Source organism: Pan troglodytes, chromosome X, assembly GCF_028858775.2.
Source record: "Pan troglodytes isolate AG18354 chromosome X, NHGRI_mPanTro3-v2.0_pri, whole genome shotgun sequence".
Taxonomy (NCBI): Eukaryota; Metazoa; Chordata; class Mammalia; order Primates; family Hominidae; genus Pan; species Pan troglodytes.
This window is the reverse complement of record NC_072421.2, coordinates 63,820,932-63,834,401: the sequence shown is the minus strand read 5'-3', so window position 1 is coordinate 63,834,401 and position 13,470 is coordinate 63,820,932. Positions and strand designations below refer to the sequence as shown.

General features: G+C 38.5%; 1 protein-coding gene across 6 annotated transcripts in view; it reads right to left on the bottom strand.

Annotated features, from left to right (window-relative positions):
• HEPH (hephaestin) overlaps positions 1-13,470 on the bottom strand; it is a 98,916-nt gene that overhangs the window by 75,318 nt on the left and 10,128 nt on the right. For all 6 annotated transcript variants that reach the window (XR_001714094.4, XM_016943874.4, XM_054677049.2 and 3 more), the window contains 4 exons: positions 5,385-5,567; positions 4,007-4,261; positions 1,651-1,819; positions 312-448 (listed from right to left, as the gene is read on the bottom strand). Coding sequence is in view for 5 of the 6 variants with exons in the window: in XM_016943874.4 (XP_016799363.1) it covers positions 312-448; positions 1,651-1,819; positions 4,007-4,261; positions 5,385-5,567 (744 nt within the window). In the remaining variant the exon portion in view is untranslated. The remainder of the gene's footprint in view (positions 1-311; positions 449-1,650; positions 1,820-4,006; positions 4,262-5,384; positions 5,568-13,470) is intronic.

Here is a 13,470-nt window from a genome sequence, read left to right as displayed (position 1 = left end):
AATGTGTACTGTACATCAGTGGTATTGGAAGATATTCACTGAAAAAAAGTGGAGATCCATGATAAACAAAAATAAATCTAAGGCTCCTAGAAATCCTGTAGCATAAAAAGCACTACTTAACTGCTTAACTTAGTGGTTTTACAAACACATTCAGACTCATAACTCTTTCACAAAACAATCATCTCATAAGACTCACTTTGGGAGATGCTGGTCTACAATGTGCTCCTAAGTGATGTCCAGGCCTCAGTTTCAAAGTCTTCCTCAATTCTCTGGCTCTAGTAAATGAATTTCATAATTTAAAAATTCCTCACCCAGGATTCCAAGATGCCTATCTTCCTCCAAATGCATCTTCTCTTGGAATGTCTCATCTTGAAAGGCTTCATATCGCACTTTCCAGTAAGTGCCCCCAATTCGGCTGGAGCTCTTCTGGAAAAACTTATCTGAGATACTGATGTATAAAAAGGAAAATATGATATTATTTCATTAGGTATCAAATAGACTCCCATCTCACCCTTAGTCTCACCAAGTTATGAATCTTTATATTTAGGAAGGACCTCAGAGCTCATCTAAGTTAACTCCCACCAGTGAAGATATCTCCTTTGGTGGCACCACTAGAAAGTTATATACAGCTTCTGCTTGAGCCTTTCCAAAAATAGGAAACTCATATCCAGAGGAGACAATCTCCCTTACTGTTGGATATTTTAAATTATTGGAATTCTATTTTAGTGTAAGTTGGAATATTCTTGCTTATAATTTCCAGGCACTGGGACCAGTTCTGCCCTCCAGAGATTCATAGTCTACATCTGTCCTTAATCATCCTTAGGTATTAATAATCCTTTCTCTCACTCCAAAATGAAAGCCCACTATGTTAATAAGCCCAGCTGGAAATCGTAGAATCCATGCTGAGATTCAAACACCAACTTTCCTAAGTTTTCTCCAGATTTACTCTATTATTTCCTGCTAGAAGTATAACCATGAAGGATCTTCCCCCAACCCCTCTCTTAGTTACCTATCAAGTGCCTCCTCTGTGGAAGACCTGTCATCATCGATTGCCCAGTGAGTGGTATGACTTAAGACCCAGCAACTGAGTAGGGCACTAACCTCCTACTCTATCTTGCCCATATCTGGGTCATGGATGAGGCAGGAGAACTTGGAGAAATTCCTTCAAAAGAATGGGCATGTGATAGCCAAAAAGCAGGCTGCCTCTCTTCCTACATTTCTCAGAGTGCTTTTTATACCCCTGCTCAAATGCCTCATTCAGACTATAGAAAAGAAATGAAGGAGCAAGGAGGTAAATAATGGGTAAAGTGAAGAAACCTGGAATAAAAGCTATTTCAACTGATACAAGAACTGGTCCCACCTGGGCTTTCCTTTATGAAAATCGCCAGGAATTCTAGTAGGACCAACTTCAAACTCTGTTTGGACCCTTTGTGGGGATATGGAATAACCCCACAAAAAGCTTTGCTACCTGTATCTCCCCAAGAGCAAGCTCTCCAGGGGGACACAAGAACTTGGCTAACAGTTGGTTCATGTAACCCCAGCCAGACAATGATTTGGATCCCTGAGTAAAGTGAGAGATTTCGGGAAGAAAGATAATAAATGTTTGGAGCTGGACCCAGAATTAAAGAGAGGGATCCCACTGCCTCTTACCTGCCTGGCTCTCTCAAATTCTTCCCAGTACTCCCATCATGCCCCATTGGGCCATAGTCCCATTGAATCTCATGGGCCTCAATGAAGTACTGTCGAACTTTGCCTGTGAGCAGGTCCACAGGAGGGGCCATGGAGCAAGACTTGACCTTGTAGAGTGCCTGCATGCCATCTGAAGGAAGAACATTATGGCTGACCCCATTCTATCCAATAGGATTTTAACCCAGAGGACTCACCTTCCTCCTTCTGTTAGTGTTTCCTCCACCCACCCTCCACTACTCTCTTTACTCCTGTTCCAAAATGGGCCGCTTTCTCTCACTCTTAAAGTGCATGGCTGAGAGAGAGAGTCCAGGGTAGAATTCATGTACCTCCACTTGCTTATACCACCACTGATGCATTTACTAGATCCTCATTCCTGCCTCTGCATAAAGGCTCACATTGTAGCAACATCACAGAGACAGAAGTAAGGAAACTCGAGTTCAAGCCCAAGCTTTAAGCACTATCTGTAGGACCTTAGGCAAGTCACTTCCTGAATCTGAGCTTCCCTCTTTTGCCAAAGGAGAGAATAGGAAAATCCACCTCATGGGGCTGGTAGGAGCATCAAATTTAAAATAGGGGTTAATTATTTGTAAACTGGGAAGCTCCCAAAATAATAGAACATCTTCTATCAGTGAAGATAAAGCTTCAGACTTGGGACCGTAAGGAAAATGTAGATTCTAAGTAGTGTTTTCAAATGTGGAATATACTACATTGCGTCATAATGGCAATGGATGGTACTGTCTTATATTGGCTTAGCAACTTATAGAGGTCACTCAGCTATATTATTTTATTAGCATCCCACAGCATCCCAGGGAGATTTGAAATTTGTAAATTAGAAACTTGAGGTATGATGAAGGGAGAGGAAAAAATATTTATTTTCTTCAACATGTATTATGTTAGGTAGGTTCTGTGTCAGGTGCTTTACATCTTTTTTAAAATTTCAGTCCCAGGGAGTACATATGTTATCTCTATCAATCCTTACAACCATTGTATGAAATAGACTTTTAATGTCCCCTTTTGCGGATGAAGAAAACTAAAGGTCAGACAGGTTAAATAACTTGCCCAAGGTTGCACAGCTAGTCAGAGCTGGAGTGGAGACTTAAACTCTCATCTTTCAACTACAGATCTTAATTGTTCATTTTATTTTCTTATATCTACTATCTTTATATCTTCCCCCATTCTCTAAGATCCAAAATCACATTTTTACTCTAAAACCTCATTACAATTTTATGAGGTATACATCACTACTTCTATTAAGAGGCTCAGAGAAGTGAAATGATTTATCAAAGGTGGCTAAACAAGTGATGGAACCAGGATTTGAATCCAAGCACGTCGGTCTCTAAGGTCCATGCTTATTCCACTATCATGCTGCATCTCTAATCCCAATCCATATTTATACTCTCTTACCTAGGAAGCTTTGGGGCTAAGACATACCCTGGATAATGGAGTACATGTAACTGTCCCCTATTGTGTCAAACCTAACACCCAAGATTTATTATCCTATTAGTCTACAACTCCTAACCTACTAAAATCCACTTCAAGTACTCACATATCACTTTTCTGACACCCTTCTAATTTACCATAAATCAAATAATTCTAGAAAATGACAGCTGAAGAGGATTTAAGAGACGATTTAGACCAACTTTCCCATTTTACAGATGTGGCAAATGTGACCTAGAAATGGAAAGGCACCTGTCTAAAGTCATATAAAGTTTTTCACAAACCTAAGACTACCATTCAAACCTAACCACTTATCTACTATTCTTTCCATTGCTTCATACGCTCTTCCTCCCCTCTGATGCATCTGATGCTCCTCAATACATTGCTCTGCAATGACATTAATGTTTCTCCCTTTGAAAATAAAACCTTCCACTCCTACTGCTATTGAGTTCCAACCAGAGTGTAACTATGTACCCACAATACACCATGATCTCCTACAGAAATGTTACTCTCTTTTAATTAATCTCTCCTTCACTCCCTGTTCAATATGTTGAAAATGTCTCCAGGTATTAATTGTTTAGAATTCTAAGCAAATAATAAAAAGCTGATTAAAAGTCTACTTATCCATCCCCAGGCTGTCTTATGTTCAAGATGGGGAAGATTAAACACAGAGAGATGTGCCCAAAGTTATCCAGCAAGTTTCCCAGCAGATTCAGGAAAAAACCTGGGTCCCCTGACTTCTAATCTAGTGTGCTATCCTTTATCCCAAGATGCCTCAACTGGAGGACTTATTTATGGCTTCAGGCCAGAAACCCAGCCTCCTTTGACCATTATCATACCTCTCTCTTACAACCCAACGGTCAGAAATGCTGGATCTCACCTCGAAAGTGACTGTTCACTTGGCAGCTAATTAACCAGGTACCAGGTTCCCAGGGCACCATCTCAGCAGTCACAAAGGTGGCTGGAAAGATGTTAGCCACATCAGTGTGGTGTCCACGGGTAGTCAGCATCTGTCCATGGAAAAATGCTGTGTGGACATCAATTTCATTGCCCATGCCAAACAAGTGCCAGGCCACACGTTTCTGTGCACACATGTTCAGCTCCGGTAAATTCCCAAAAACAAAGCCATTGATTGCTGCAAAAGAAAACCCAAAGAAAATATCAGGATTAGGAAAGGACAGCCAAATGGAAGAAGCCTTACCATTTGACAATAATAGATAACATTTAAATGAGGTTATAAACAGCACACTGTGTTGACCTATGTATTATCTTCTTTAAATCTCAAAAACATCCCTGAGAAATAGGCAGATATCATTAGTCTCATTAAAAAAGAGAGAGAGAGAGAAAACCAAGACTTCTTTCCCAATGCCATAGAGCTAATAAATGCTTACAGCCAATATTCCAAACCAGAAATGTGAAGAAGCTCTCTAAGGAATTTAGTTATTTTGCAGGCTATTCTTTCAGGGTGGTTTCATTCTAAAAATTTCCACAGGACAAATGTCAAATTGGCTGAATAATTAACATGGCTTTTATAATCAATTGGTATAAGATTCAAGAAAAAGTTGAGCTATCCAAGCCATCCTTTACATCTTCCTTCTGAATTTCCACCTCCTTTGGGGACTGTATGGTTTTTAGCCCACCCCTGTCATGAATGGCCAGTAAATGACTTCCTTAATGAAACAAAAACAAAACTGACTTGTTTATATTCCTAAAATCAGTTCAATATTCATGCCTCGGGTCTTCTGTGCCTTTAGTTTCTTTTTCAATTTAATTAATATGGTCAATGTCCTTATAGACATAAGCACAGAGTACGATGGGAGATATAAGCAAGGTAGCTTGAAAGAAACCATTTTTCTCCACAAAGTGGATAATTCTGCTAACTTCTTCCTTTTTAAAACAAATCAATATTAATTAATTGTATCAGTGGGCAACCCACAGCAAAGTAATTGACCATATACTATATAACTTTAGACTGTGTGCTATTCCACATTATGAGGCAGAATGCCTAATGGCAAGAGCACAATCTATGCAGTCAGAGAGACCAAGGTTGGAATTTTAGCTGTGCCATTTATCTGCTGCATAACTTTAGGAGCCTCAGTGTCCTCACATGTAAAACAGGGAAGAGCCATCTACTACTCCTTGTCCTCGTGATGACTAAAAAGGACTATGTATGTGAAAGCATCCACCAAATACTAGGCCCAGTGGATACCCTCCAACAATGTTCCCTGTCACAATGTGGCCACCTTTTCCCAACTCACCATGCATCCTATTGCTCTCCTGAAATGTCTCATCTTCTTTGTCCACTGAAGCAGGATCTGAGCAGTAAGTGGCAATGTTCTCATTGAGATGCCAGCTGAGGTTCTCATCTACCACACTGAAGAGGAGGAAGAAATCATGGTCTACATCCTGGCGTTGAGGAGGGGAGTTCCCATCCAGGGCTCCTAGGGCAAGTAAGACAGTTTCCCTTGAGAAGATCCTTTCCTTAGCAATAGTAAGCTGAAAGGGGTACTCATAAGAAAGGAATAGAAAGAGAGGGGTCTTAAGAATCTGTAAGCAACAGAAAAGCAGAAATAACCCTCTTAGATTAATTTCCATTTCCAAACTCCCCATTTAAAACCACCAATTCAGTTGAACCTAGGACTTGATGTTAGGACACATAGGATCTACAATAATTCCCTCCTACCATCCCTGCCTATGTCTTCAACCCAGGGCCTGAACCTGACCACATTCCTGCCACCCTCTGGTCTTCAAGTCTGACATATCCTATTATCAGCAAAATCCTCCAAAACCCTGATGACCACACTTTCACTCTTATCCATATCTAAACTCTTACTACATATCTGATTTCAATGCAACTTGACTCCTATAATGACTAATTTGAGATTTAAAAGTGAAGCAAGAAAAAAATAAAAAGGAGAAAAGTTTGGTGTTTTGTTGTTTTTAATAACAATAATTTTAAAAAAGGTTCGTAGGATCATCATGGTGGACAAGAGTCAGGAGTAATTGCAGCTCAGACTTGGATGGACAGAGCAGCATGTGGAGGCTTGCATCATGAATTTTAGCTCCAGCACCCTTCATGAACACACCAGGAATCCCAAGAGGACCCACAGACCCTCTGAAGGAAATGGACTGCTCCTGCAGGACCCGGGAGACACCCCAAATACTGTGCTGGTATTCACAGCAGAGAGACCCATACACAGTTCACATCACAGGACTCTGTGCAGACAACCTCCAGTATCAGCCCAGAGCCAGGTAGACTTGCTGGGTGGCTAGACCCAAAAGAGAGATAACAATCACTGCAGCTCAGCTCACAGGAAGCCACATCCATAAAAAAGGAGGGAGAGATGGGGGAACACCCTTTGAGACAAAAGAATCTGAAGAACAGCCTTCAGCCCTAGAGTTTCCCTCTGACAGAGCCCACTCAAATGAGAAGGAACCAGAAACCCAACTCAGGTAATATGACAAAACAAGGTTCTTTAACACCCCAAAAAAATCACACTAGCTCACCAGCAATGGATCCAAACCAAGATAAAAAAAAAATCCCTGATTTACCTGAAAAAGAATTCAGGAGGTTAGTTATTAAGCTAATCAGGGAGGCACCAGAGAAAGGTGAAGCCCAGTGAAAGGAAATAATAAAAACAACAACAACAACAACAAAAATAAGAAGTGAAGGGATAAATATTCAAGGAAATAGATAGCATAAAGGAAAAACAATCAAAACTTCAGGAAACACTGGACACACTTATAGAAATGCAAAATCCTCTGGAAAGTCTCATCAATAGAATTGAACAAGTAGAAGAAAAAAATTCGGAGCCTGAAGACAAGGTCTTCAAATTAACCCAATCCAACAAAGACAAAGAAAAAAGAATAAGAAAAAATGAACAAAGCCCCTAAGAAGTCTGAGATTATGTTAAATGACCAAACCTAAAGAATAATTGGTATTCCTAAGGAAGAAGGGAATTCTAAAAGTTTTGAAAACATATTTGGAGGAGTAATAGGGGAAAACTTCCCTGGCCTTGATAGAGACCTAGACATCCAAATACAAGAAGCACAAAGAACACCTGGGAAATTCATTACAAAAAGATTATCACCTAGGCACATTGCCATCAGGTTATCTAAAGTTAAGACAAAGAAGGAAAGAATCTTAAGAGCTGTGAGACAAAAACACCAGGTCACCTATAAAGGAAAACCTATCAGATAAACAGCATATTTCTCAGCAGAAACCCTACAAGCTAGAAGGGATTGGGGCCCTATCTTCAGCTTCCACAAACAAAACAATTATCAGCCGAGAACTCTGTATCCAGCAAAACTAAGCATCATATATGAAGGAAAGATGCAGTCATTTTCAGACAAACATACGCTGAGAGAATTTGCCACTACCAAGCCACCACTACAAGAACTGCTAAAAGGAGCTCTAAATCTTGAAACAAATCCAGGAAATACATAAAAATGGAACCTCTTGAAAGCATAAATCAATCACACAGGATCTATGAAACAAAAATAAAATTTAAAAAGCAAAAACAAAAAAATAAAAAAAAAAACAAGGTACACAGGCAACAAATAGCATGATGAATGCTATGGTACCTCATATCTCAATACTAACATTGAATGTAAATGGCCTAAATGCCCCACTTAAAAAATACAAAAATGCAGAATGGAAAAGAAGTCACCAACCATCTCCTGCTTCAGGAGACTCACCTAACACATAAGGACTCACATAAACTTAAAGTCAAGGGGTGGAAATAGGCATTTCGTGCAAAAGGAAACCAAAAGTGAGTAGGAGAAGCTATTCTTATATCAGACAAAACAGACATGAAAGCAACAACAGTTAAAAGAGACAAAGAGGGCCATTATATAATGATAAAAGGCCTTGTCCAACAGAAAAATATTACAATCCTAAACATATACGCACCTAACACTGGAGCTCCCAAATTTATAAAAAAATTACAATAGACCTAAGAAATGCCATAGATAGAAACACAATAATAGTGGGAGACTTCAATACTCCACTGACAGCACTAGACAGGTCACCAAGACAGAAAGTCAACAAAGAAACAGTGGATTTAAACTATACCTTGGAACAAATAGGCTTAACAGATACATACAGAATATTTCATCCAATACTGCCCAAGGTACTTTATAGATTCAATGTCATCTCCATCAAGGTACCAATGACTTTCTTCACAGAATTGGAAAAAACTACTTTAAAGTTCATAAGGAACCAAAAAAGAGCCCGCATTGCCAAGTCAATCCTAAGCAAAAAGAACAAAGCTGGAGGCATGACGCTACCTGACTTCAAACTATACTACAAGGCTACAGTAACCAAAACAGCATGGTACTGGTACCAAAACAGAGATATAGACCAATGAAAAACAACAGAGCCCTCAGAAATAATACCACATATCTACAACCATCTGATCTTTGACAAACCTGACAAAAACAAGAAATGGGGAAAGGATTCCCTGTTTAATAAATGGTGCTGGGAAAACTGGCTAGCCATATGTAGAAAGATGAAACTGGATCCCTTCCTTACACCTTATACAAAAATTAATTCAAGATGAATTAAAGACTTAAATGTTAGACCTAAAACCATAAAAACCCTAGAAGAAAACCTAGGCATTACCATTCAGGACATAGGCATGGGCAAGGACTTCATGTCTAAAATACCAAAAGTAATGGTAACAAAAGCCAAAATTGACAAATGGGATGTAATTAAACTAAAGAGCTTCTACACAGCAAAAGAAACTACCACCAGAGTGAACATGCAACCTACAGAATGGGAAAAAATTTTTGCAATCTACTCATCTGACAAAGAGATAATATCCAGAATCTACAAATAATTCAAACAAATTTACGAGAAAAAAATAAACAACCCCATCAAAAAGTGGGCGAAGGATATGAACAGACACTTCTCAAAAGAAGACATTTATGCGGCCAAAAGACACATGAAAAAATGCTCATCATCACTGGCCATCAGAGAAATGCAAATCAAAACCACAATGAGATACCATCTCACACCAGTTAGAATGGCAATCATTCAAAAGTCAGGAAACAACAGGTGCTGGAGAGGATGTGGAGAAATAGGAACACTTTTACACTGTTGGTGGGACTACAAACTAGTTCATCCATTGTGGAAGACAGTGTGGCGATTCCTCAAGGATCTAGAACTAGAAATGCCATTTGACCCAGCCATCCCATTACTGGGTATATACCCAAAGGATTATAAATCATGCTGCTATAAAGACACATGCACACGCATGTTTATTGAGGCATTATTCACAATAGCAAAGACTTGGAACCAACCTAAATGTCCATCAGTGATAGACTGGATTAAGAAAATGTGGCACATATACACCATGGAACACTATGCAGCCATAAAAAAGGATGAGTTCATGTCCTTTGTAGGGACATAGATGAAGCTGGAAACCATCATTCTTAGCAAACTATTGCAAGGACAAAAAACCAAACACTGCATGTTCTCACTCATAGGTGGGAATTGAACAATGAGAACACTTGGACACAGCAAGGGGAACATCACACACTGGGGCCTGTCATGGGGTGGGGGGATGTGGGAGGGATAGCATTAGGAGATATACCTAATGTAAATGACAAGTTAATGGGTGCAGCACACCAACATGGCACATGTATACATATGTAACAAACCTGCACGTTGTGCACATGTACCCTAGAACTTAAAGTATAATAAAAAAAAATTCTTCAATCTGATTGACAATAATAACACAACCTATAGAAACCAAACCTCTGGGATACAGCAAAAGTGGTGCTAAAAGGGAAGTTCATAGCTCTAAACGCCTACATCAAAAAGATTGAAAGAGTGCAAACTGACGTTCTAAGGTCACACCTCAAGGAACTAGAGAAACAAGAACAAACCAAACCCAAACCCTAGAGATGAAAGGAAATAACCAATATCAGAGAAAAACTAAATGAAATTGAAACAAAAAAAACTACAAGATAAATGAAACAAAAAGCTGGTTCTTTGAAAAAAATAAATAAAATTGATAGATCATTAGCAAGATTAACCAAGAAAAGAAGAGAGAAAATCCAAATGACCTCATTAAGAAATGAAACGTTGAGATATTACAACTGACACCACAGAAATACAAAAGATTCAAGGCTACTATGAACACCTTTCTGCACATAAACTAGAAACCTAAATGAGATGGATAAATTCCTGTAAAAATACAATCCTCCTAGATTAAACCAGGAAGAATTAGATACCTTGAATACACCAGTAACAGGCAGCAAGATTAAAATGGCAGTTAAAAAACTTACCAACCAAAAAAGTCAGGACTAGATGGATTCACCATGGAATCCTACCAGACATTCAAAGAAGAATTGGTACCAATCCTTTTGACACTATTTCACAAGAGAGAGAAAGAGGAAACCCTCCTTAATTCATTCTATGAAGCCAGCATCACCCTAATACCAAAACCAGGAAAGAACATAACCAGAAAAGAAAACTACAGACCATCTGTTCATATCCTTTGCCCACTTTTTGATGGGGTTGTTTGTTTTTTTCTTGTAAATTTGTTTGAGTTCATTGTAGATTCTGGATATTAGCCCTTCGTCAGATGAGTAGGTTGCAAAAATTTTCTTCCACTCTGTAGGTTGCCTGTTCACTCTGATGGTAGTTTCTTTTGCTGTGCAGAAGCTCTTTAGTTTAATTAGATCCCATTTGTCAATTTTGGCTTTTGTTGCCATTGCTTTTGGTGTTTTAGACATGAAGTCCTTGCCCATGCCTATGTCCTGAATGGTATTGCCTAGGTCACATATACACCATGGAATACTACGCAGCCATAAAAAATGATGAGTTCATGTCCTTTGTACGGACATGGATGAAGCTGGAAACCATCATTCTCAGCAAACTATCACAAGGACAAAAAAACCAAACACTGCATGTTCTCAATCATAGGTGGGAATTGAACAATGAGAACACATGGACACAGGAATGGGAACATCACACACCAGGGACTGTTTTGGGGTGGGGGGAGGGGGGAGGGATAGCATTAGGAGATATACCTAATGCTAAATGATGAGGTAATGGGTGCAGCACACCAACATGGCACATGTATACATATGTAACAAACCTGTACATTGTGCACATGTACCCTAAAACTTAAAGTATAATAATAATAAAAATAAAAAAAGAAAACTACAGACCGATATCCCTGATGAACATAGGTCCTAAAATCCTTAGCAAAATACAAGTTAATGGAATCCAACAACATAACAAAAAGATGATCCACTGTGATCAAGTGGGTTTCATACTCACTTGATGCATATGAAAGGAATGCAAGGATGGTTTAACATATGCAAGTCAATATGTGTGATGCACCACATGAACAGAATTTTTAAAAAATTACATGATCATCACAATAGATGCAGAAAATGCATTCAACAAAATCCAACATTACATTATGATTAAAACTCTCAGCAAAATTGGTATACAAGGGACATACTCCAATGTAATAAAAGCCATATATGACAAACCCACAGCCAACATTATACTGAATGTGGAAAAGTTGAAAGCATTCCCTTTGAGAACTGGAATAAGACAAGGATGCCCACTCTCACCACTCCTCTTCAACTTAGTACAGGAAATGCTAGCCAGAGCAATCAGACAAGAGAAAGAAATAAAGGGCCTCTAAATATGTAAAGAGGAAGTCAAACTGTCACTGTTTGCTGACAATATGATAGTTTACCTTGAAAACCCTAAAGACTCCTCCAGAAAGCTTCTAGAACTGATAAAAGAATTCAGTAAAATTTCTGGATATAAGATTAATGTACAAAATCAGTAGCTCTTCTATACACTACCATTGACCAAGCAGGGAATCAAATCAAGAACTCAACCCCTTTTACAATAGCTGAAAAAATAAATAAACAAATACATACATACATACATACATACATACTTAGGAATATACCTAACTGAGGAGGTGAAAGACCTCTACAAGGAGAACTACAAAACACTGCAGAAAAAAATCATGGATGACACAAACAAATGGAAACACATCTCCTGCTCATGGATGGGTAGGATCAATATTGTGAAAATAACCACACTGCCAAAAGCAATCTACAAATTCAATGCAATTCCCATCAAAATACCACCATCATTCTTCACAGAATTGGAAAAAACAATTCTAAAATTCAGATGGAACCAAAAAAGCGCCTGCATAGCCAAAGCAAGACTAAGCAAAAAAAAAAACAAATCTGGAGGCATCACACTACCTGATTTCAAACTATACTATAATGCCATTTCACCAAAACAGCATGGTACTGGTATAAAAATAGGCACTTGGACCAGTGGAACAGAATAGAGAACTCAGAAATAAACCCAAACACTTAGAGCCAACTGATCTTTGACAAATCAAACAAAAACATAAAGTGTAGAAAGGACACCATTTTCGACAAATGGTACTGAGATAATTGGCTAGCCACATGTAAGAGAAACTGGATCCTTATCGCTCACCTTATACAAAAATCAAATGAAGATGAATTAAGGACTTAAATCTAAAACCTGAAACTATAAAAATTCTAGAAGAAAACATTAGATAAACCCTTGTAGACATTGGCTTAGGCAAGGATTTCATGACCAAGAACCCAAAGGCAAATGCAATCAAAACAAACAGTTGGGACTTAATTAAACTAAAGAGTTTTTGCACGCCAACAGGAACAGTCAACAGAGTAAACAGACAACCCATAGAGTGGGAAAAAATCTTCACAATCCATACGTCTGACAAAGGACTAATATCCAGAATCTACAATGAACTCAAACAAATCAACAATAAAAAAATAAACAATCCCATCAAAAAGTGGGCTAAGAACATGAATAGACAATTCTCACAAGAAGATATACAAATGGCCAACAAACATATGAAAAAATCCTCAACATCACTAATGATTAGGGAAATGCAAGTCAAAACCACAATGCGCTACTACCTTACTCTTGCAAGAATGACCATAATAAAAAAAAAATCAAAAAACAGTAGATGTTGGCTTGGATGTGGTGAACAGGGAACAGTTACTTCTACACTGCTGGTGGGAATGTAAACTAGTAGAGCCACAAGGAAAACAGTGTGGAGATTGCTTAATGAATTAAAAGTAGAATTACCATTTGATCCAGCAATCCCACTATTGGGCATCTACCCAGAGGAAAAGAAGTCATTATACAAAAAAGATACTTGCACATGCATGTTTATAGTGGCACAATTCACAATTGCAAAATCATGGAACCAACTCACATACCCATCAATCAACAAGTGAATCAAGAAACCGTGGTACATATATACGATGGACTACTACTCAGCAATAAAAAGGAATGAA